The 21,370-nt window shown below is 35.2% G+C and overlaps 1 protein-coding gene across 1 annotated transcript in view; it reads left to right on the top strand.

The window, feature by feature from the left end:
• The window catches only part of Asxl2 (ASXL transcriptional regulator 2), a 141,024-nt gene that overhangs the window by 50,669 nt on the left and 68,985 nt on the right, over positions 1–21,370 (top strand). The window contains exon 3 of the mRNA XM_026392396.2: positions 3,358–3,360. Within this exon, the coding sequence (XP_026248181.2) occupies positions 3,358–3,360 (3 nt within the window). The remainder of the gene's footprint in view (positions 1–3,357; positions 3,361–21,370) is intronic.

The raw sequence follows: 21,370 nt of genomic DNA, 5'->3' as shown, positions 1-21,370 counted from the left end.
CGGGGGCATGGGAGATTGAATCCAGGATCTCCTGCATGTTAGGTAAGCACTGACTTTGAGCCTCACCCTCATATCCCCTCTAAGAGGAGTCATGTAGAAGAGAAGATACAGATTTGGTGTTTCAGGTCAAATTGGACCTGATTTAGGGCAGGTGAGATTAAGACTGATTCTGGTGTACTTAGTAGTCAGAGTGAATGGTGGAAGTATTCTGAAGTAGTCTAATTTTGTTTGGAACAGATAAAACATCACTGATAATGTAGATAGATGCTTTACCTGTGGTTTTTGTTATTTGTACGTAAAAGAAAAGTTAATTTCTATTCTATTTACCAAGTAACAGTTATTTTAGAAAATCATTAAATAGTTTATAATTTGTTGAAAAACTTTTTAAATACACCTTATGTTCAGTTTAAAGATACCTCCATGTTCAGTTTCTATGGCTAAACTGTAGCCTGTCATGTCTCTTAAATAAATCCCAACAGTGACATGGCAGAAATTCCCTAGGTTGAGCTCTTCAACAGGAGTTATATATTCCAAATTTGAAGTACTGTTAGAACCTTTAAAGATTTTTTTGTACCCTTTTATATATCTGGTTTTATCTAGACAGTTTCTTTTTTTTTTTTTTTAAAGAGAAAGAGAGAGAGAATTTTTAAATATTTATTTTTTAGTTTTCGGCGGACACAACATCTTTGTTTTGTATGTGGTGCTGAGGATCAAACCCGGGCCGAGCGCGATACTGCTTGAGCCACATCCCCAGCCCGACAGTTTCCTTTTTTGAAAAAATAAAATTATCATTGGATAGAAATTTCATTTTAAATCATAAAGTTGGATTAAGCTTGAAATTCTTGGAGCCTTCTACCATCAAACCACAAACTATGGATCAGAATGATTTGTGTTCTTATTTTGTTTAGAATAGGATTGTAGATTTTGGTGTGTAGCTTTTGTTAGCCAGTCATTTCATTCATTCATTTTTGTGGCACTAGGAATTGAACACAGGTGTGCTTTGCCACTGTAAATAATTTTTAGACAAGTTATCAGCAATTTGCTAAGGCTTGCTTCAAACTTGTGATCTCCTGTCTCATGAGGCTTCCCAGGTTGCTGGAAATTACAGATGAGCGCCACCGCTCAGACCAGTCAGTCATTTCCAAGGCTGACCTAGAACTTGAGCTCCTCTTATCTCAACCTCCCTCTGGGTTTATAGGCATGTGCCATGAGGTCTAGCCTGGTCAATCATTTTAGAAGTGCGTAAGGGGGATTATCACAAATAGTCTCGTATAGGTCATTTACCACAGTTGTTTTATAATTACATATTTGGAACCTTACTGTGACTAAGTTTATAGTTGGAATTTTGTTCTTTGTATTAGTAAGCTAAGTGGATGTGATTAGAATACAAAAAGTAGTTTGAATCCATTGGCAAGATGAAATGTTTAAACATGGACCTGTCCAAATGAGTTGCTGGTCCTCATAGGGAAATAATATACCTTCCTTGGAAATTTGCATCTGATGATTAACAAGATGATTTGTAGTATGGCTTATATTTCAGGTAAAGCTTTATAGACTTCTGTATGAAGAATAGGCTGTGGCAGTTGAAGGTATTAAGGCGACTAATGAGGCTATTGTAGATTAGGCAAGATATAGTGGTAGTTGGACTTAGGTGAAGATAACTTTGATCTGGAGAGAGTAGAAAGATTTGAGATGGAATGTTTTGGGGAGAATGCACAGGATTACTCTGATGGCTTGGCTATGGGAGGTAAAATAAAGGAGGAAAAGAAAAATGATTTATAGGTATTTTGATTGAACAGCTGCAATTTTCTGTAGTGAAGATCTGAGGGTTAAACTGGTAATGTCAGGGGGTTGATTAAATATTCATTGAGGGTTTATTTTGCCTCCCAATGTTTTGGGCCCCATTGAGGGGTACGTAGTGGTATTCAAGTGTAGGGAAGTGATTTTGTTAAAAATATCAAGTCAGCAATTAAAGGGTAGCAGTGATCTGGGCATAGAATATCTGTCTTTAAAGATTAGTATCTAATACCTATTTTGGACGTCAATAGGTAAATAGTTCCGGATGGGTTACAGACTCTAGGAAAATTTTTCATTTTGTGATGATATGCTTGCACATTTGTTTTTTTAAGTTTACTTTTTTTTTTTTAAAGAGAGAGTGAGAGAGGAGAGAGAGAGAGAGAGAGAGAGAGAATTTTTAATATTTATTTTTTAGTTCTCGGCGGACACAACATCTTTGTTGGTATGTGGTGCTGAGGATCGAACCCGGGCCGCACGCATGCCAGGCGAGCGCGCTACCGCTGAGCCACATCTCCAGCCCTTAAGTTTACTTTTTAATAGTATACTATAATTATACATAATAGTAGGAGTCATTCTGCCTACACATTTGTTGCAAACATAGGTTTATAAGTTAGGTATCAAAGATATTCTTTTAAAATGTAAATTTTTTACTTTTGAAAAAATTCAAACTAAAAAGTATAAATCCTCCAGCATAAATTATAGATAGTCTTCCCACTCCACATTATTTTGAGGTAAGTCACAGGCATTATATGATTCAGACATTATCTAATAGATAAATATTCAGAGGCTATTTGTATGCAATTTAGATATTTTGGCCTATCAAAAATAGACCGACTAAATATTTACTTTCAACAAATACTGTTGACAACACACATAATGAGTGGCATATAAAACAAGAGTTTCTATATTGAAGCCATTTCTGCTAAACCTTTATGGTTACCACTCCTTTACCGTTATCTATAGATTATCTATAGATGAGATGCAGAACAGGTTTTCCCCCCTCCATCAACTATGGCTGCCATTAATGTCTGCAGATATGTTTCTACAACAGTAAATATAGGAGGACTTCAAGTCTTCTGAAATGGCCATTATCTTTAATTCTTTTCTCCCCCATTGGAATTTTTGTGACCTGTTTTGCTCATTTTATTAGTTATACAGTATTACCTTGACTCTTATATCTGCTAAGTAGATATTTTAGGAAGGAAGAAGTATTCAGTTCCTGAGACAGTGTTGTCTTACTATTTCTTGGTTTTTCATTTATGAGTAGAAGTGAAAAGGAATTAGGAAGATTGTGAATTTTGTCATCCACAAATTGAGCATTTTCTGAATTAGACCCTTCATAAATGATTCTAAGATTACATGGTATGTAATTAATAATTTTGATGTGGCATTTATTTGAATCTTCACACACAAATTGGTATGGTAAGTTATGTAGCTGATGAATGAGTGTGGCCAGCTACCTTCTCAATTGTGTTGATTTTTTTTTTTTACTTATTTATTACTTCTGTTGCAAGTCAAGGAGTGTTTAAAAGCATACTTCTTTGAAGTGATCCAAAAAAGAAGGTTATGTGTGAGTTATATAGTAGTACTGACAAGTTTGAGAATAAATAGATGACTTGAACGTGCACTGGCCAATAAACTGTACCTAGTTTGTTTGTTTTTTTTAAGTTTTTAAAATTTGTTCTTTTTTAGTTATACATGACCGTAGAATGTATTTTGACGTATCATATATGCATGAAGTATAACTTCCCAGTCTTCTGGTTGTAAATGATGTGGAGTTATACTGATCGTGTATTCATATATGAACATAAGAAAGTTAGGTCCGTTTCATTCTACTGTCTTTCCCATTCCCATTTCCCCTACCTTTCCCTACTCCACCCTGTCCAATCCAGTGGATCCCCCTGCCCCCATTGTGGATCAGCATCTTCATATCAGAGAGAACATTTGGTCTTCGTTTTTTTTGGGATTGGCTTATTTTACTTAGCATGGTAACCTCCAGTTCCATCCATTTACCTACAAATGCTATGATTTCATTCTTCTTTATGACTGAGTAATATTCCATTGTATATATGTACCACATTATGCATTCATCTTTTTTTTTTTTAATATTTATTTATTTTTTAGTTTTCGGCGGACACAACATCTTTGTTGGTATGTGGTGCTGAGGATCGAACCCGGGCCGCACGCATGGCAGGCGAGCGCGCTACCGCTTGAGCCACATCCCCAGCCCCAATGCATTCATCTTAAACTCTATTTAATTATAACATGATACCTTTGAACAGTACTCCAAAATGGATAATCTCTGTAGCAGTCCTCATCTCTTCCTCTCCCACGTTTTCCCCACATCAGTCATATTATTTCAGTTGTATAATATTGCAGATGGAAAAAGTTGTTATAGTTTACATCTCATTTTATTATTGGAGAAATAAGGATGGGCACAGTGGCATATGCCTGTAATTCCAGCTACTCATGAGGCTAAGGCAGGAAGATTACAAGTTCAGACAAGCCTCATCAGTTTGGACCCTGTCTCAAAATAAAAAAGGCTGGGGATATAGTTCAGTGGTAGAGCACTCCTGGGTTCCATCTCTAGTATTGCACCAAAATATATACATACATACCCATGGATTGAGATTTAGCAAGGGTTATACAACTAGCTTAGTGAAACTAGCAATTTAGGCTTGTTGTTTGTGGTTTTTGTTCTTTTAGTATGTGCTTGCTCTTCTGATTAGTATATTGGCTTTATTATTTTTCAAATCAGACTTAACATTGTGTGCTGCCATAACAGCTTTAGGTTAATTTTTGTCTAATTACAAATTGTTTTTTTGGATTAAATAGATCTCTATGTATTGCTGTTTGGCAGAGCTCAAAATTCTTGCCTTGTAATTTTTTCTCATGTTTCAGTGTTCCAACCAAAGCAGTAAGCTCCTATAGGGTTGTGATTGTAAAGAACTCTGGGAACCATCCATCAAAGACCATGCCCAATAAGCATACTGAAATATTAACTTTTTTGGGGGGGGGTCTCTCATCTTATTAGAATATTTATGAAAAAAATCTATGATATTTAAGGTGAAATGTTTTGTTTTACTTCCTACCAAAAAAATAATCAAAGTACCTAATCCCCACCCCCCATTATGGAAAAGTATTCAAAGGAAATAAAGCCTACATTCTCATTATTTGTCGGCAGAAATCATTATCCTTGCAGAGTAGGTCATTTGATTGTTTGTTCCGGTGAAATGCCTTGAAGTGGTTTCTTTAGAGAGCTCTGTTTAAGAATTAAGAACTTTTGGGGCTGGGGATGTGGCTCAAGCAGTAGCTCGCTCGCCTGGCATGCGTGAGGCCCGGGTTCGATCCTCAGCACCATATACAAACAAAAGATGTTGTGTCCACCGAAAACTAAAAAATAAATATTAAAATTAAAAAAAACGAATTAAGAACTTTTTAAAATTAAGTTGATATCATATTTATCTAAGGTTAGCTGATACCTTTGTGGTTAAGCCTGCATCTTCTGATCACTAGTGTAGTCTTCTTTCCAGCTTGCAAAGCTGGTAGAGATGTCAAAAAGAACTAATATTGAAAACACAGAAACAGTAACTTGGGTGTTGACAGAAAAAGTAGTCCTATCCATTGTTATTTGGAGGGACAAGTTCTATTATGGATCAAAGGGAAGCTAATAAACATTAGAGTCCATAGCTGATGGCTTTATGATGGCTCCTGGAAACTGAAACGCATGGAAAGAATATTAAAGAATGGAAAATACTCATCGTATCCACATCCAAACTGCTCTAATAGGTTTATTCTGTCACATAGTAAAAATTTTGCAACTATTTTCTGGAGTGGATTAGATGCTTCAGCTGAGTATAATCTTGTACTTTTAGACAGTAATATTTGGGCTAACTTGTAAATTTTAAGTAAATGAATGTTTTATATAGTAAAATGGGGGTGGAGGGATTATGAATATTGCTGGGAGGGCACGGGACAGTTTATTTTTTTGGCATTGTTGTTGCTTTGTAAAGAGAAATTAAATACTCTTTTTCCTCCCTCCTTTCATTTTCTTGGGATGCATTCCAACTCCAGAAGGTAAGAAGTACTACTTTATTCTAAAGAAATATTATGCAGCTATACAACATTCTTAAAGTTTAATTGATCTTACCTTTGGATGCATGATTTTTACTTTATAAAACTAAATACTTAACACAGAAACTAATAGTGATATTATTATGTAAAATTTTATTAATAATATGCTTGTTTATCCCTTGTGCTTTAAAATCATTATTTGGTCATAATTTTAGAAATCTAATCTACATTAAAGCTCATTAAAATCATCACTTGATTTACTAGTATTAAAATATCTAATAAGATTGATAATGAAAATATTTAAGAGATTGGAAATGTGTATGTTAAGATTTGCTTTTTGGCTATAAGACTGAAAATGTAAATGCTTGGATTGATTTAGAGAAAATATTGGTAAATCTTCTACAGGAATGATACTTATTTCAAATGATCACTAGAGCATCCGTGTCTCCAAAGAAGGATTGGTGGACTTCCAGAGAGAAGGGGAACTTGGCTCAGGACTAGTAGGATCTTTGGCATACCTGATGTCAAAGAATTGTAGCACATGCCAGTGAAAGGCATAGACAAGTTTATTTAGGAAAATAGATAACTATTCAAGGGAGATTGGGGTGATCTCAAGAGAAGGATGTTTTTGTGGTAAGACAAGGAATACACATTTAAGGGTTAGGATGCAGGCTGTCTCTAGAGGGAGAGACAGCTCCTGTTGATAGGGTGTGTTAATACTTAGAGGGATTATATGTAGAGCAAGGATGGAGTTTCATAATTTCTTGCCATTTCTCCCTGCACTTGCATATTGCCTTATGTTACTTTTGCAGGGTGTTTCCTTTTAGACTCAGTATCTCTCCTTTTATCCCCAAATTCTTATCTTAAAACCAGACAAAAATAGGTTAAAATTCATAGTCTAAATCCTTTACTGAATTGATTTTTTTATCTCTGTTGGCATTTTAGATAACCCTCTTTATAGCAGTGCCCATGTTATATCATAGTTATTTATTACAGTTTTCTAACTTGCCTGTGAGACTTGAGAACAGGAACCATATTCATGTATTTTCTTTTTTACTATTATTATTTTTTTATTGGTTGTTCAAAACATTACAAAGCTCTTGACATATCATATTTCATACATTAGATTCAAGTGGGTTATGAACTCCCATTTTTACCCCAAATACAGATTGCAGAATCACATTGGTTACACATCCACATTTTTACATAATGCCATATTAGTAACTGTTGTATTCTGCTACCTTTCCTATCCTCTACTATCCCCCCCTCCCCTCCCCTCCCATCTTCTCTCTCTACCCCATCTACTGTAATTCATTTCTCTCCTTGTTTTTTTCCCATTCCCCTCACAACCTCTTATATGTAATTTTGTATAACAATGAGGGTCTCCTTCCATTTCCATGCAATTTCCCTTTTCTCTCCCTTTCCCTCCCACCTCATGTCTCTGTTTAATGTTAATCTTTTCCTCCTGCTCTTCCTCCCTGCTCTGTTCTTAGTTGCTCTCATTATATCAAAGAAGACATTTGGCATTTGTTTTTTAGGGATTGGCTAGCTTCACTTAGCATAATCTGCTCTAATGCCATCCATTTCCCTGCAAATTCCATGATTTTGTCATTTTTTAGTGCTGCGTAATACTCCACTGTGTATAAATGCCACATTTTTTTTATCCATTCATCTATTGAAGGGCATCTGGGTTAGTTCCACAGTCTAGCTATTGTGGATTGTGCTGCTATGAACATGGATGTGGCAGTATCCCTGTAGTACTACACTCTTTTAAGGTCTTCAGGGAATAGTCCGAGAAGGGCAATAGCTGGGTCACATGGTGGTTCCATTCCCACTTTCCCAGGAATCTCCATACTGCTTTCCAAATTGGCCACACCAATTTGCAGTCCCACCAGCAATGTACAAGAGTACCCTTTTCCCTACATCCTCGCCAGCACTTGTTGTTGTTTGACTTCATAATGGCTGCCAATCTTACTGGAGTGAGATGGTATCTTAGGGTGGTTTTGATTTGCATTTCTCTGACTGCTAGAGATGGTGAGCATTTTTTCATGTACTTGTTGATTGATTCATGTATTTTCATATCGCTTGAACATGACATGCTTGGCTTAGAGTTAGTTGGCTTGTAGCTTAATTAAACTCTTAAACTCCAGTTAAATTTGTACTCTATTAAGTTCTTTTATAAGAACCTATTTGATTTTGAACAACAGTTTATGAAAGAAAGCTTTCTTTTTTTTTAAATTTTTTAGTTGTACGTAAACAAAATATCTTTAATTTTTATTTGTTTATTTTTTTATGTGGTGCTAAGGATCAAACCCAGGACCTCACACATGCGAGGCAAGCACTCCACCACTGAGCCACAACCTCAGCCCTGAAAGAAAGCTTTCTTAGGTTGTAGCAGAAGTCCTAATTAAAAAGTAGGTAATTTGGGCTGGGTTGTGACTCAGTGGTAGGAGCACTTGCCTGGCACATGTGAAGCACTGGGTTTGATCCTTACCTCCTCATAAAAATAAATGAATAAAATAAAGATAGAACCAAAAAAAAATTTAAAAAAAACTAGGTAATTTTTTGTATGCTTATTGATTGAAGGGGTTCTTTAGGTGCAGATAATAGGAGCCAAATGTCAACTTAGGCAAATAAGATGTTGGAAGTATGTGGGCAACCTTACATTCTTAAGGAAAGAAACGGACTCTGAAATTAGGAGAATGAAGGCAGCTTCATAGACCAGACAGGCTAAATAAAATATATAAAATATGTAGCTTAGTGGTAGAGTGCCTCTGGGTTCAATCCCTAGTCACCCCTACACCCTGAAAAAAAGTGGGGGGAAGGAAAGAATGAAAAGAACCCTTAAATGGATTCTCCAAACATTATACAGAATCATATTACAATGTTAGAATAGAATATCGCTTTTGATACATTCTACCATACTTTTACTAGTATTCAGTTGAGTGTGTATGGGAGTGAGAACTAACTGGTGGATATGTATGTATTTCCATATGTGTAGATTTGTGTACCTACCACTACAATCAAAATACAAAATACTTCCAACAAGAGTATTCGTCTTTTATTGCTATACCTACCTTCCTTTTGGCTCCATCTCTCCTTCCTCCTTGACATTAATCTGTTCTACATTTCTATATTCTTGTCATTCCAAGAATGAAGTTATGTTAAGGCAATCATATAATATGTATGATTTTGGGGATTGACTTTTTTCTCCCCCAATTCAATGTAGTTCTCCATGGATTCCTCCAAGTTGTGTGAATACCTCATTTCTTTTTATAGCTGATTAGTATACCATAACTTCTATGAATTCATATCTGTGTATGATTCTAAAACATAAATACTGTTTCTGCTTCCTCACTTTTGAGCAGGAGCTAGTTGATTGAGCAAAGATATTATTATTATTATTATTAGTAGTAGTAGTAGTAGTAGTAGTAGTTGTAGATGGACAGCATGCCTTTGTTTCGTTTTTTATACGGTGCTAAGGATTCAACCCAGTGTCTTACACATGCTCAGCAAATGCTCTGCCACTGAGCAATATCCCCAGCCCCCTGAGCAAAGATCTTAATGAACTCTTATATCCTCTTTGAGTGAAAACTTATGACAAGGTCTTTCTATACCAAGAGTTTGTGATTATCTAATCTAAGTGTAATTGAACCTTGTAGTTCTATATATTTACTTAAAAATGGAGAATAGAATTACTGTACTCCTTTTAAAAAAATATTTTGTTTTAGTTTTAGTTATAGTTGGACACAATGCTTTTATTTTATTTTTATGTGGTGCTGAGGATCGAACCCAGGATCCCATACATGCTAGGTGAGCACTCTACTGCTGAGCCACAACCCCAGCCCCTCACGTACACCTTTTTTCTCTGAACTCTCTTCCCTTTCTCGAAACTGTTTTGTTACTGCTAGTTGGCAAGGCATATTTTTAAAATAGTTAATAGCTGGGGAGAAAAAGACATTAATGGTGTGACTAGACGGTTAAGATATGTAGCCCAACGTTAAGAGGATAGGGTGAGCAAGCAAAATTTCAAAGAATAATTTTTTTGTTTCTGTGACTTTCCTCTTCAGACTAAAACACTCATCCTCCTTATTTGTCTTTTGCCCTTCTGCTGCTCTGTTGGCCTGGAACTTTTCATTTGGGGCACTTCCTCTATAATACCTGCTTGGACATTGTCCTGCACACCCTCTCTCTTTTCCTGTCTCCAGTGCTTAAATTCCCATTTGTTTGATGGCATGTTTTGGGAGAAAAACACTTTGAAAAAACAAATTTACTGAGCTTGATGTTACTTTTTGAATTAAACTTTTTAATTGAAAAACTACATTTATGTTATTTGTTTTTTAAGAGCAGATTAGTTGTAAACCAAAAATGAATCTATCATTGGTAGAATTGCATGTAATATGATCCATATAAATATATAGGTTTGATTAAAAGAATCTAGGGGTACCAAATTTTTCAATGCGTTTGAAATCTACAAAGACTATTAAGTAGTTAATTTCTAAACTCACTATTTTCCATAAAGGTGCTCTTTTAAAAAAAATTTTAAATTTTTTTTAGTTGTCAGTGGACCGCTTTCTTATTTATTTGTATCAGTGCTGAGAATTGAACCCAGTGCCTCACACATGCTAGGCAAGTGCTCTACCACTGAGCCACAGCCCCAATTCCATAAAGATACTTTTGAGTTCAGTTTTTTGTTTGTTTGTTTGTTTGTTTTTTAAGAGAGAGAGAGAGAATTTTTAAAAATATTTATTTTTCAGTTTTCGGTGGACACAACATCTTTATTTTATGTGGTGCTGAGGATCGAACCCAGCACCCTGCGCGTGCCAGGTGAGCGCGTTATCGCTTTAGCCACATCCCCAGCCCCAAGTGCAGTTTTTTTTTTTTAATATATTTTTCATTGTAGATGGATGCAATGCCTTTACTTACTGATTTATTTTTATTTTATTATATATGACAGTAGAATGCATTATAATTCATATTACACAAATAGAGCACAGTTTTTCATCTCTAGTTGTATACAAAGTAGAGTCACACCATTCATGTCTTCATACATGTACTTAGGGTATATTTGTTTATTTTATGTGGTATTGAGGATTGAACCCAGTGCCTCATACATGTGAGGCAAGTGCTTTACCATTGAGCCACAACCCCAGCCCAAGTTCAGTTTTATTCTGTGTGTTCTGTTTATAAAGTCAAGTAAGTATGCTAGGAAAAAAAAAAACAAAAAACTATTTTTGAACAAGATTGAGAATTAAAGTAGGAATTAGGCAGGGTAACCTATTGCAAAGGAGACTATCTCTAGGATTAAATAAATTAGACCGATGGAGTCCCATAAATTTCTTTATCAAAAGTGTGAAATGGCAACAATAAACATTGGAAGACAGTGGTGAAGTTTGAGACAGATAGTGAAGGTTAATGATATTAAGATTCTTTAGATTGGTTGTTAGCGGGAATGCCAGTCAGGAGACCAAAAATAATCTGGAAAGGAGCAGGGCTTCCTGAGAATTCTTAAAATATTTGAAAGACTGTTATTGGAATAACATAGAAAGAATGTTAAGATTTTTTTTCTTCACTTTCAAAGATAATTTGTTTCAAGGTCATTTTTGGAAAATTCAGACTGTGGAAAGTCACAAAGAGGAAAGATTTTGTCACCTTGTTAACTACTGATTTCCATCATCAAATCAAACCTAGTAGATAGAATTATATAGGAAGACATAGATGGTGTAGCTTAAAGAAGGATTTATGAGTAATTGGAAATGCTTGAGGGCATAGTAAGTCTCTACCACATCATATATTTGTGCAAAAGACTAGACAAATTTTTTGTCAGATATATTTTATTACAATTTTAAATGTTACAGAGTATTGTTGCTGTTTGATAGGGCCCATCAACTCTCAGTAAAAATCAAAGTCAATTCCTCAGCTTTAGCTTGCTTTGTCTTGTCCATAGCATTCCTCAGTGAAAGGCTCTTGCCAAAACTCAGTCTATTCCCTAGTTTTCTTAATTCTGATCATCAGATTGTAGGCACACTTTGAAAGAAATCCCCACTTCCATCCTTTACAACTATAAACTTCTATCCGATTTTTAATATAACAGGGTAAAATGAACATTTACTGACTGGTATTAAAAGTTACTCTGCTTATTCTACCTTAGGCAAATGTTCTGTTATTTCCTAGTAATACAGCATGATGACTATTTCTCCTATACATAAAAACATGTCCTATCAGAGGTAAAGCGCTCCCTAGCATGTGTGAGGCACTGGGTTCAATCCTCAGTACCATATAAAGTAAAATAAAGATATTGGGGGGAAAAAAAAAAGAATGGTTATGGGGCTGGGGTTGTTGCTCGCCTAGCATGTGCAGGGCCCTGGGTTCGATCCTCAGCACCACATAAAAATGAAGGTATTGTGTCCAAATACAACTAAACAGTAAATATTAAAAAAATGGTTATTTTGCTACAAGTGCTGCTGCATTTACCGTTAAATATATTCTTTGTAAACGAGAGGATTAATGATTAACAAATTAGAAAACATAATAGGTTCTAAACCTGAATTTCTGACTTTGTCCAGTTCTTGAATCTATAGCAAAACTGCAAAAGTGACTGAAGTTTTGATATGGGTCACAATTAAATTTGTATCAACTTGCATCATCTGTCAAAAAAAAAAAACACTGAATTTAATCATAAATGATACTGTATAGTGTGTGTATGTGTACCAACAAATTTGGCCCAATTCATTCTTACATTCTTGTTTTTTAAATATTTATTTCTTAGGTGGACATAATGTATATATTTTACATTTATGTGGTTCTGAGTGCCTTATGCACTCTTCCACTGAGCCACAATCCCAGTCCCCATTCTTACATTCTTAAAATGTAAGAATATGTACTTCTTGAGGAAGTTTCTACCTTTTTTTTTTTTTTTAATGCACTTCCCAGTCCATTGCCACATGATACATCTTATGTAAATAATGAATGAGAAACCAAGGTCAGCTTCTTTCTCATACTATTCTCCCACCCCCTACTGGGGATTGAACTCAGTAGCCCTCTATGAGCTACTGAGCTACATCCCTGGCCCTTTTAATTTTTTTCTTTTGAGACAGGGTCTTTCTACATCCCTCAATAAGCTACATCCCTGGCCCTTTTTATTTTTTTCTTTTGAGACAGGGACTCTCTACATTTCCCAGGCTGACTTTGAACCTCCAAGTAGCTAGGATTACAGCCGGTGCCAGTGTGCCCCCTTCCCTTTCTTCCCTTCCTTCTCTTTCCCCTTTCCCCCTTTTCCCTTCCTCCCTCCTTTATTTCCTTCTTTTAACTTTTTGTGGTATAGTTGATATGCCAAATTTTATTTATTTTTAGTGTACAGATCAGCTCAGAGATTTTTAATAAATTTACTGAGTTTACAGTTGTCTCCATAATCCAGTTTTAGGATATTTTGTCACTCCAATAAAAATTCCTCTAACTCGTATACTGTTAAATTATTTCCTGTTGTGAGCCTTTAAGCTGCTTTCTGTTTCTGTAGACTGACCATATCTGGACATTCTTCAAATGGAATCATATAACATGTGGTTCTTTAAGGTTAATCTATGTTGTAGAATTTATTAGTAAGTACTTCATTCCTTTTTATTGGTCCATATGATCTATATTGTTTATAAACTTTTCTCAGGCATGTAATACTGTTTCTACCTTTTTATTTATCAATTGCTGTGTTGAAAAGTTGCAAGAGTAGCACAAAGAAAATCTTTACCTCACTTTGCCCAATATTAACATTTATTGTTTATTCTAATTTGTTTCTGAAATGTCTGAGAAGAAATTGTAGACATGATGCCCCATTTACCTTTCAACACTTGAGAATGCATTCTCTAAAGGAAAGTACATTCTTTTTACATAACCACAAGGTAAATATCAAAATAGTTAATAAGAAATCAGTATTGACACAGTATTATATAGTCAACAGACTTGATAATAATAATTCAGATTTGATAATAACATCACATGTTGTATTTACATTTAGTTCTCATATTTCTTTATTCTCTTTTGATCTGTGACCATTCTTTCTTGTCCTGGATTGATTGGTGGTCCTGGAGATTGAGTCTGTCACTTTTTAATTTTAGTTTGATGTAAGGTCTTGCTAAGTTACCCATGCTGTTCTTGAACTTGTGATCCTCTTGCATCAGTGGCCTATGTTGCTGTGATTACAAGTGTGCACCATTTTACCCAGCTTGATCTGAACATTATTTAACATGCCGAATGTTTTGTAGTTTATTCTGCAATTTGATTCTATAATGTTTTCTCATACATTTGGTGGGGGGTAAATATCACAGAATTAATGTGTTGTTTTTTTTTTTTTTTTTTTACTATATCTCATTAGGAGGCACATGATTTCAGTTTACCCTAGTTTGGTAGATAGTAATTTGATCATTTGTTTTATGTGTTATCTACCACATTTCTCCACTGTGGGTACAGTTTTTCCCCTTTGAAATTACTAAGTATCTTATCTAAAGACTTGATTGGGGAATGATCCACTTCCAGGTTCTCATGGTTAGTGGCAGGATTTAGATCCTTCTGGGTTATCCCTGGTTCCTGTTTGTTGGCTGTAGGCTGTCCTGAGTGCCTCCCCATCATAGCTACCTTCTCAAAGCCAGGAAGAGAGAGTTGCCTTGCAACCCTGCAGTATTATGTAAAATGACCACATAAAATAGTGACATACCATCACCTTTGCTAGAATGGAGAAGTTCCTGCCCACACTCAAGAGGGGAAGGGATTACACAAGGGGTGTGAGTACTAGGAAGTAGTAAGAATTGGGGGTCATTTTGGAGTCTACCACAGCAATCATTAATAATACTTGTCTAAAATTTACTATGGTAGTTACCACATAATAATGATTTTCTAATTACATCATTCCCTTTTGTTGGAATTGTACTACAAGGAATTTTTCCTTATTTTTTCTCACCCAATCATTGATTTGTCACCTATATCGCTATGAACTCATGAATTTTTATCTTATTCTATGGGTTTTTATTTCTACTATGATCATTTATTACTTAAGGATAAGTAGTAGTTTAATTCCTCCCAAGAACAACATTCAGAGAAATCTTTAGTCCGGGTATCTAAACATTGAATTATTTTTCCAGTTTATTGTAGATTAAAATATTTTAGGTGGACACAATATTTTATTTTTATGTGGTGCTGAGGATTGAACCCAGTGCTTCACGCATACTAGGCAAGCGCTCTACCTCTGAGCCACAACCCCAGCCCTATAGATTAAAGGTAAACATGTAAGCCATTTTATCATGGATCTACAAAGCTTTTGTAATTCTTTTTGAAACAAACTTAATAAAGTTATCACCAGAATGCCAAAAATGCTTTCATGTTGATATTCTGTAAGTGAAAAACTAATTTCCCCCTCAAGATTATTATCATGTTATTCAAATGAGCAAAGATTTTGGTAATATGATTTAAATATACTCATTTTAAAACTGATTGATTTGAGGGGGCACGGTGGTGCATCCCTGTAATCCCAACAGTTTGGGAGACTGAGACAGGAAGATCACAAGTTTGAGGCCATCCTCAGCAACTGTCTCAAAGTAAAAAGGAAATAAAAATTTTTGGCAAAGCACCCCCCGGTTCAATCCCCAGTACAATGCACAAACACCCCAAAAACAAAATAGAAAACAACCCAATCTCAATTTCTTCATATTTGGTTTTTCTCTTAGTCTTTGTCATTGTATAGGTACCCCCTTTCTTTGTGTTTGTGGGAATATGGGACTCTGATTCTCTTTTTGAATATGTGTGTTTTTGTATTTAATGAAAAATATCTTGCTCTTTAATATGTATTTTCTCTTTGATTAGATGTCCTTTACTTCACTCTTATCAGTTTCCCCTCTTATCTGCTGTTTTATTTTTTGTTTTCAATAGCATGCCCTGTAAAAAGGAACTGATTTTTGAAAGAGAGCCATACTCTTTCAGAGTTTAACTTGTTTTAATAGTTTATTCACATATTTTTGGACTAATAAAATGTTTTTGTAAAAATTACACCTAATAACAAAACATATATTTAATCAGTAGTGAAAAATGTTCACTGAAAATACTCTGAAAGTCTCTAGGAATAACCATTATTTATTGCATTAATTGAAGAAACTAAGAAAATTGATAGATTTCATATGAGAAAATGTTAATTCCTAAATGATCTCTGAAATTGAAGAAAAAGAAAAACAGTCTGAAGGTATGTTGTCATTTTTAAAATGAAAGTCGGGAAAAAAATAAAGATTTATATTTCTATTATATTACCTAATTGAAGCTGAATAATACTGTTTTAGAATTCCTGAATTATTTACTTTGTTTCGTTTCTTTGTTGGCTGGATTTCATTATCAAATAGAATTTTTATATTTATGGGTCATCTTTTCCCAAAGTTCTTGTTTTCTGTTGTCTCTTTGTGTAACATCTAGACTGGATTTTAAATTTTTTGTTCACACTTAATTCTTAAGAATTTTGTTTGGGGCTGGAGTCATAACTCAGCAGTAGAGCACTTGCCTTGCACATATGAATCACTGGGTTCAATCAGCAGCACCACATAAAAATAAATAAATTAAAGATATTGTGTCCATGGGCTGTGGTTGTTGTGGCTCAGCGGTAGAGGGCTAGCCTAGCATGTGTGAGGCGCTGGGTTCAATCCTCAGCACCACATAAAAATAAATAAATAAAGTAGAGATATTATATCCAGCTACAATTAAAAAATAATTTTGTTTACTACTTTTGGGCATTGAGCATTGCTAAGAAAGCAGTTGTTCTTGCATGTGTTATATAGGACTGGCTTTATTGGTCAGATTTTGCTGCATAACAGTCTCAAAATTTCAGTGAATTATAACAATAAGCACTTTTTCCCCCCTTCTTCATATCATTTGATTAGATTAGGCTAAGTTATTGTTGGTGATAATTGACTGTAGATTGTTCTCTTTTTCTCCTGGAATCAGTGGCCATGCTCTTATAGCAATCACAGAAGTAAGCTGAATGATGCCCACTCTTGTATCATTTCACTGACCAAATCAAGTCTTGTAGTCAACACCAAATCAACATCTTTGTGGCAGGGAAATATATTTCACTTAATCTAATATACTGTGAGGTCACATGATGGAGTAAATGATTGATAAAAACAGTAATATAAGCTGCCACTTCGTTTTTTAAATCTTCGAAGCTCAAGATTTAGTGGAGAATATGAGAAAAATGTTGCTGAGTACTGAATTAGTGTGTAACGGATTCAGGTAGCACCTTGCCTCTTCTCACATTATCATTTAATATATATTTTTGATTCATAAAGATAATATTTTCTCTTTAATGGAATAGACTTGTTTTCTTTGAATATTATACCTCTTTTTTTGTTTCTTCCTCATATCTCTATAGATATGAATGTCTTAGTTGCTTTGTATCAATATTTTCAGTAATAAATAACAAAATGCAAAGTAAACTAGCTTAATAAGGGAAATTTCACAATTTAATGCAAGTGGGGAAAAAATAGGCAAAACTTAATCCAGGAGCTTCAGCAGTTTTATCTCTTCTGCCCTCATGTTTGTTTCATTTTCACCAAGTTCCTCCATCATAATTACAAGATGACTACTCTCAGGTCCTGGAGCTAGATGTTTTTGAATATCACAAATAGGGAGAATCTGCTTCCTAGAGACCCTATATAAAACGTACACACTAATGAATCTGGCTGGCCCATTATAAAGCCAGATTTATGTATATTTGTATATATTTATTCATTTTTGGTATTGGGGATTGAACCATGGGGCTCTTAACCACTGAGTGACATCCCCAGCCCTTTTTATTTCTTATTTTGAGACAGGGCCTTGCTAAGTTGCTGAAACTGGCCTTGAACTTGTGATAATCCTGCTTAGCCTCCTGAATTACTGGGATTACAGGTGTGTTCCACGGTGTCCAGTGGAATCAGATGTCAAACTGACATATTTTCCTAATAGCATATGTAGTTACAAGTGATATGTATTTCTGAGAAGTACAGAACATAGAAGTGGCTTCAGTAAGGAAAAGATATTAAGCCTGAAACCTGAAGAGTGAATTAGTACTTGCTGGGAGAAAAGGAAGTCAGGGTTATCTTTGAGAACAGTCATTAGGCCAGTTAGGTAAGTTACAAAATGAAAAAAGGCCTGAGAAATCTGGAGCAGAGAATGTAGGAGAATGGTCAAGATCAAATCATGTTGATTTTTTTTTTTAATTTATTCTTAGAATGTTGTGATATGAATGAATTTTAAGCTGGACAGAAGGTAGCATGATTTATTTTTAAAAGGTTACTGTGATTTCAGAGTAGATTGGGTGAGAGTGAGATTACTGTCACTTGAATTAGGGGACAATTGAACACCACCAGACTGAGGTGGAGGAGCAAATTGTTGTTGTTGTTGTTTTTTAAATATTTCTTAGTTATACTTGGACACAATATCTTTATTTTGTTTATTTATTTTTATGTGGTGCTGAGGATCAAACCCAGTGCCACAAGCACTCTGCCACTGAGCCACAACCCCAGCCCAAGGAACAAATTGTTAAAGTAACCACCATAGTTACTGAGTCTGGATTCCATGACATACTCTGTATCTACACAGACAGACAGACAGACACACACACACACACACACACACACACACACACACACACACACGCTCATACTCAAACATACAGTATCTGTAAAATCATGTTAAAGGTGGGTGATGTTACCTCCATTTTATAGATGAGTAAGAATAAAGGTGCTTAAAGTAATTTAGCTAGGTCCACACTGATATCTGAATTCATATTGGCATGAATCCCTTAAACTGGCTCTCTCTATAATAGTATAGTGTGATGTTGTCTTTCATAAAGTTTCATGAGTATATTTGCTTTATCTAAGCAGTGTAATTATGACCTTGTGTCTCTCAGCACTACTAGCTATTGCTAAGAACAACTTTTTCTGTAAAAAGAATTTAAAAAAGGTCAATGACAGTATGCTCCAAGTCATTACCATTCTTTGAGCCTTGTGTCCAAATAGATTCAGCATAAAAGTATAGCATTGCATTTGTTCATTTCCTTTAAACAACCCCTACCTTTTATTTCTTGAGCAGAGAAAAGTAAGGTTAGAAGCTGACTTTCTCATAATAATTCTATAATCTATTTGAAGTGGTTCTTGTTTGAGTTGCTTCAGGTGTCAGCAACTACCCTCTACTTTATTTACTTGACTTTTATGTGTTGGTATTGATCTCCTTTCTGCTAGGATTTTATCACCCGTGCAGGTGATGTCTTATTTCTTAAAGTCATTCAGTTTTTATTTAATTACAGAATTCTAGAGCTTCATCCTTTGAAGGCCTAGTCTTACCATCATGAACATTGTAGTTTATTTTATTCCTTCGTTGTTTCTTCATTATTCATAACAAGTAAACACTGCCAGGATTCTCTTTTGTTTGTTTGGTTTTGTATTTTCCTGAGGTGAAATCTGAATTTTGTTTTAAATAATGTGTGTTGTGAGTCTTTCAAATCTTTCTAGTTTCCTAAAGAGGAAAATCATACCCAGATTTGCAAGGAAAATTTTATGACAGTGTCTGTAGAGTTAATTCTTTCACTACATCTTTTCACCTTTACTTTGATGTTACAGGTTTCTTTTTTTTTTTTTTTTTAATTTATTTTTTCTTTTTTTTTATTGGTTGTTCATAACATTACATAGTTCTTAATACATCATATTACACGGTTTGAATCAAGTGGATTATGAACTCCCGCTTTTACCCCGTATACAAATTGCTGTATCACATCAGTTACCCTTCCATTGATTGACATATTGCCTTTCTAGTGTCTGATGTATTCTGCTGTCTGTCCTATTCTCTACTATCCCCCCTCCCCTCCCCTCCCCTCCCCTCTCCTCCCCTTTTCTCTCTCTACCCCTTCTACTGTAAATCATTTCTTCCATTTGTATTCTCTTGACTTACCCCTCCTTTCCTCTTATATGACATTTTGTATAACCCTGAGGATCGCCTTCCATTTCCATGCAATTTCCCTTCTCACTCCCTTTCCCTCCCACCTCTCATCCCTGTTTACTGTAAATATTCTTCTCAAGCTCTTCGTCCCTACCCTGTCCTTGTTTGCACCCCTTATATCAAAGGAGTCATTTGGTATTTGTTTTTTAAAGATTGACTAGCTTCAATTAGCATAATCTGCTCTAATGCCATCCATTTCCCTCCAAATTCTATGATTTTGTCATTTTTTAATGCAGAGTAATACTCCATAGTGTATAAATGCCACATTTTTTTTATCCATTCATCTATTGAAGGGCATCTAGGCTGGTTCCACAGTCTTGCTATCGTGAATTGAGCTGCTATGAACATCGATGTAGCAGTGTCCCTGTAGCATGCTCTTGTTAGGGCTTTAGGGAATAGACCGAGAAGGGGAATAGCTGGGTCAAATGGTGGTTCCATTCCCAGCTTTCCGAGAAATCTCCATACTGCTTTCCAAATTGGCTGCACCAATTTGCAGTCCCACCAGCAATGAACAAGAGTGCCCTTTTCCCCGCATCCTCTCCAGCACTTATTGTTGTTTGACTTCCTAATGGCTGCCAGTCTTACTGGAGTGAGATGGTATCTTAGGGTGATGTTACAGGTTTCACTTTAAGGACTGTTAATTTTTTGTTGTTGTTAAGGTGGTTTTTTTTTTTTCAGTATTTACTTTTCAGTCGTAGTTGGACACAATATCTTTATTTATTTATTTTTATGTGGTGCTAAGGATCAAACCCAGGGCCTCACACATGCTAGGCCAGCACTCTACTGCTGAGCCACAATCCCAGTCCTGTTAAGATTTTTTAAAGACAGACACAATGTCTTTATTTATTTTAATGTGTGCTGAGGATCAAACCCAGTGCCTCATATGTGTGAGGCAAGCATTGTACCACTGAGCTTTTATAAACCCAGCCCCAGGACTATTAATTTTGATACTAGGGATTGAATCCAGGGAGGCTTTACCATTGAACTACTCCTCTAGTCCTTTTTATTATTTATTTTGAGACATGATCTTATTGCATAGGATGTCCTTGAACTTTTGAATCTTTTGGCCTCAGCCTCCTGATTTGCTGGAATTACAGGCATGTGCCACTGTACCCAGTTTAAGAACTGTTTTTTTTTTTTTGTTAGTATTTTGTTCTGAATACTAATACTTAGCCCTGTCTTAAAACATTTTTTTATATAGAGGACTGTACTCTCTTATCCATGATTCTAATATCCCAGAAGCTTGAAAAATGAAGTTTATGTTCATATATTTAGCACCAAAATTCATTTGGCAACACCATTTCTTTTTTCTTTCTTTTCTTCTTTTTTTTTTTAAGAGAGAAAGAAAGAATTTTTTAATATTTATTTTTAGTTTTTGGTGGACACAACATCTTTATTTTATGTGGTGCTGAGGATTGAACCCAGTGCTGCACGCATGCCAGGCGAGCACGCTACCACTTGAGCCACATCCACAGCCCTTTAAAAAAAAAAAAATTGG

This window comes from Urocitellus parryii, chromosome 12 (genome assembly GCF_045843805.1).
Source record: "Urocitellus parryii isolate mUroPar1 chromosome 12, mUroPar1.hap1, whole genome shotgun sequence".
Lineage (NCBI taxonomy): Eukaryota > Metazoa > Chordata > Mammalia > Rodentia > Sciuridae > Urocitellus > Urocitellus parryii.
This window is presented reverse-complemented; position numbering and strand designations above follow the sequence as displayed.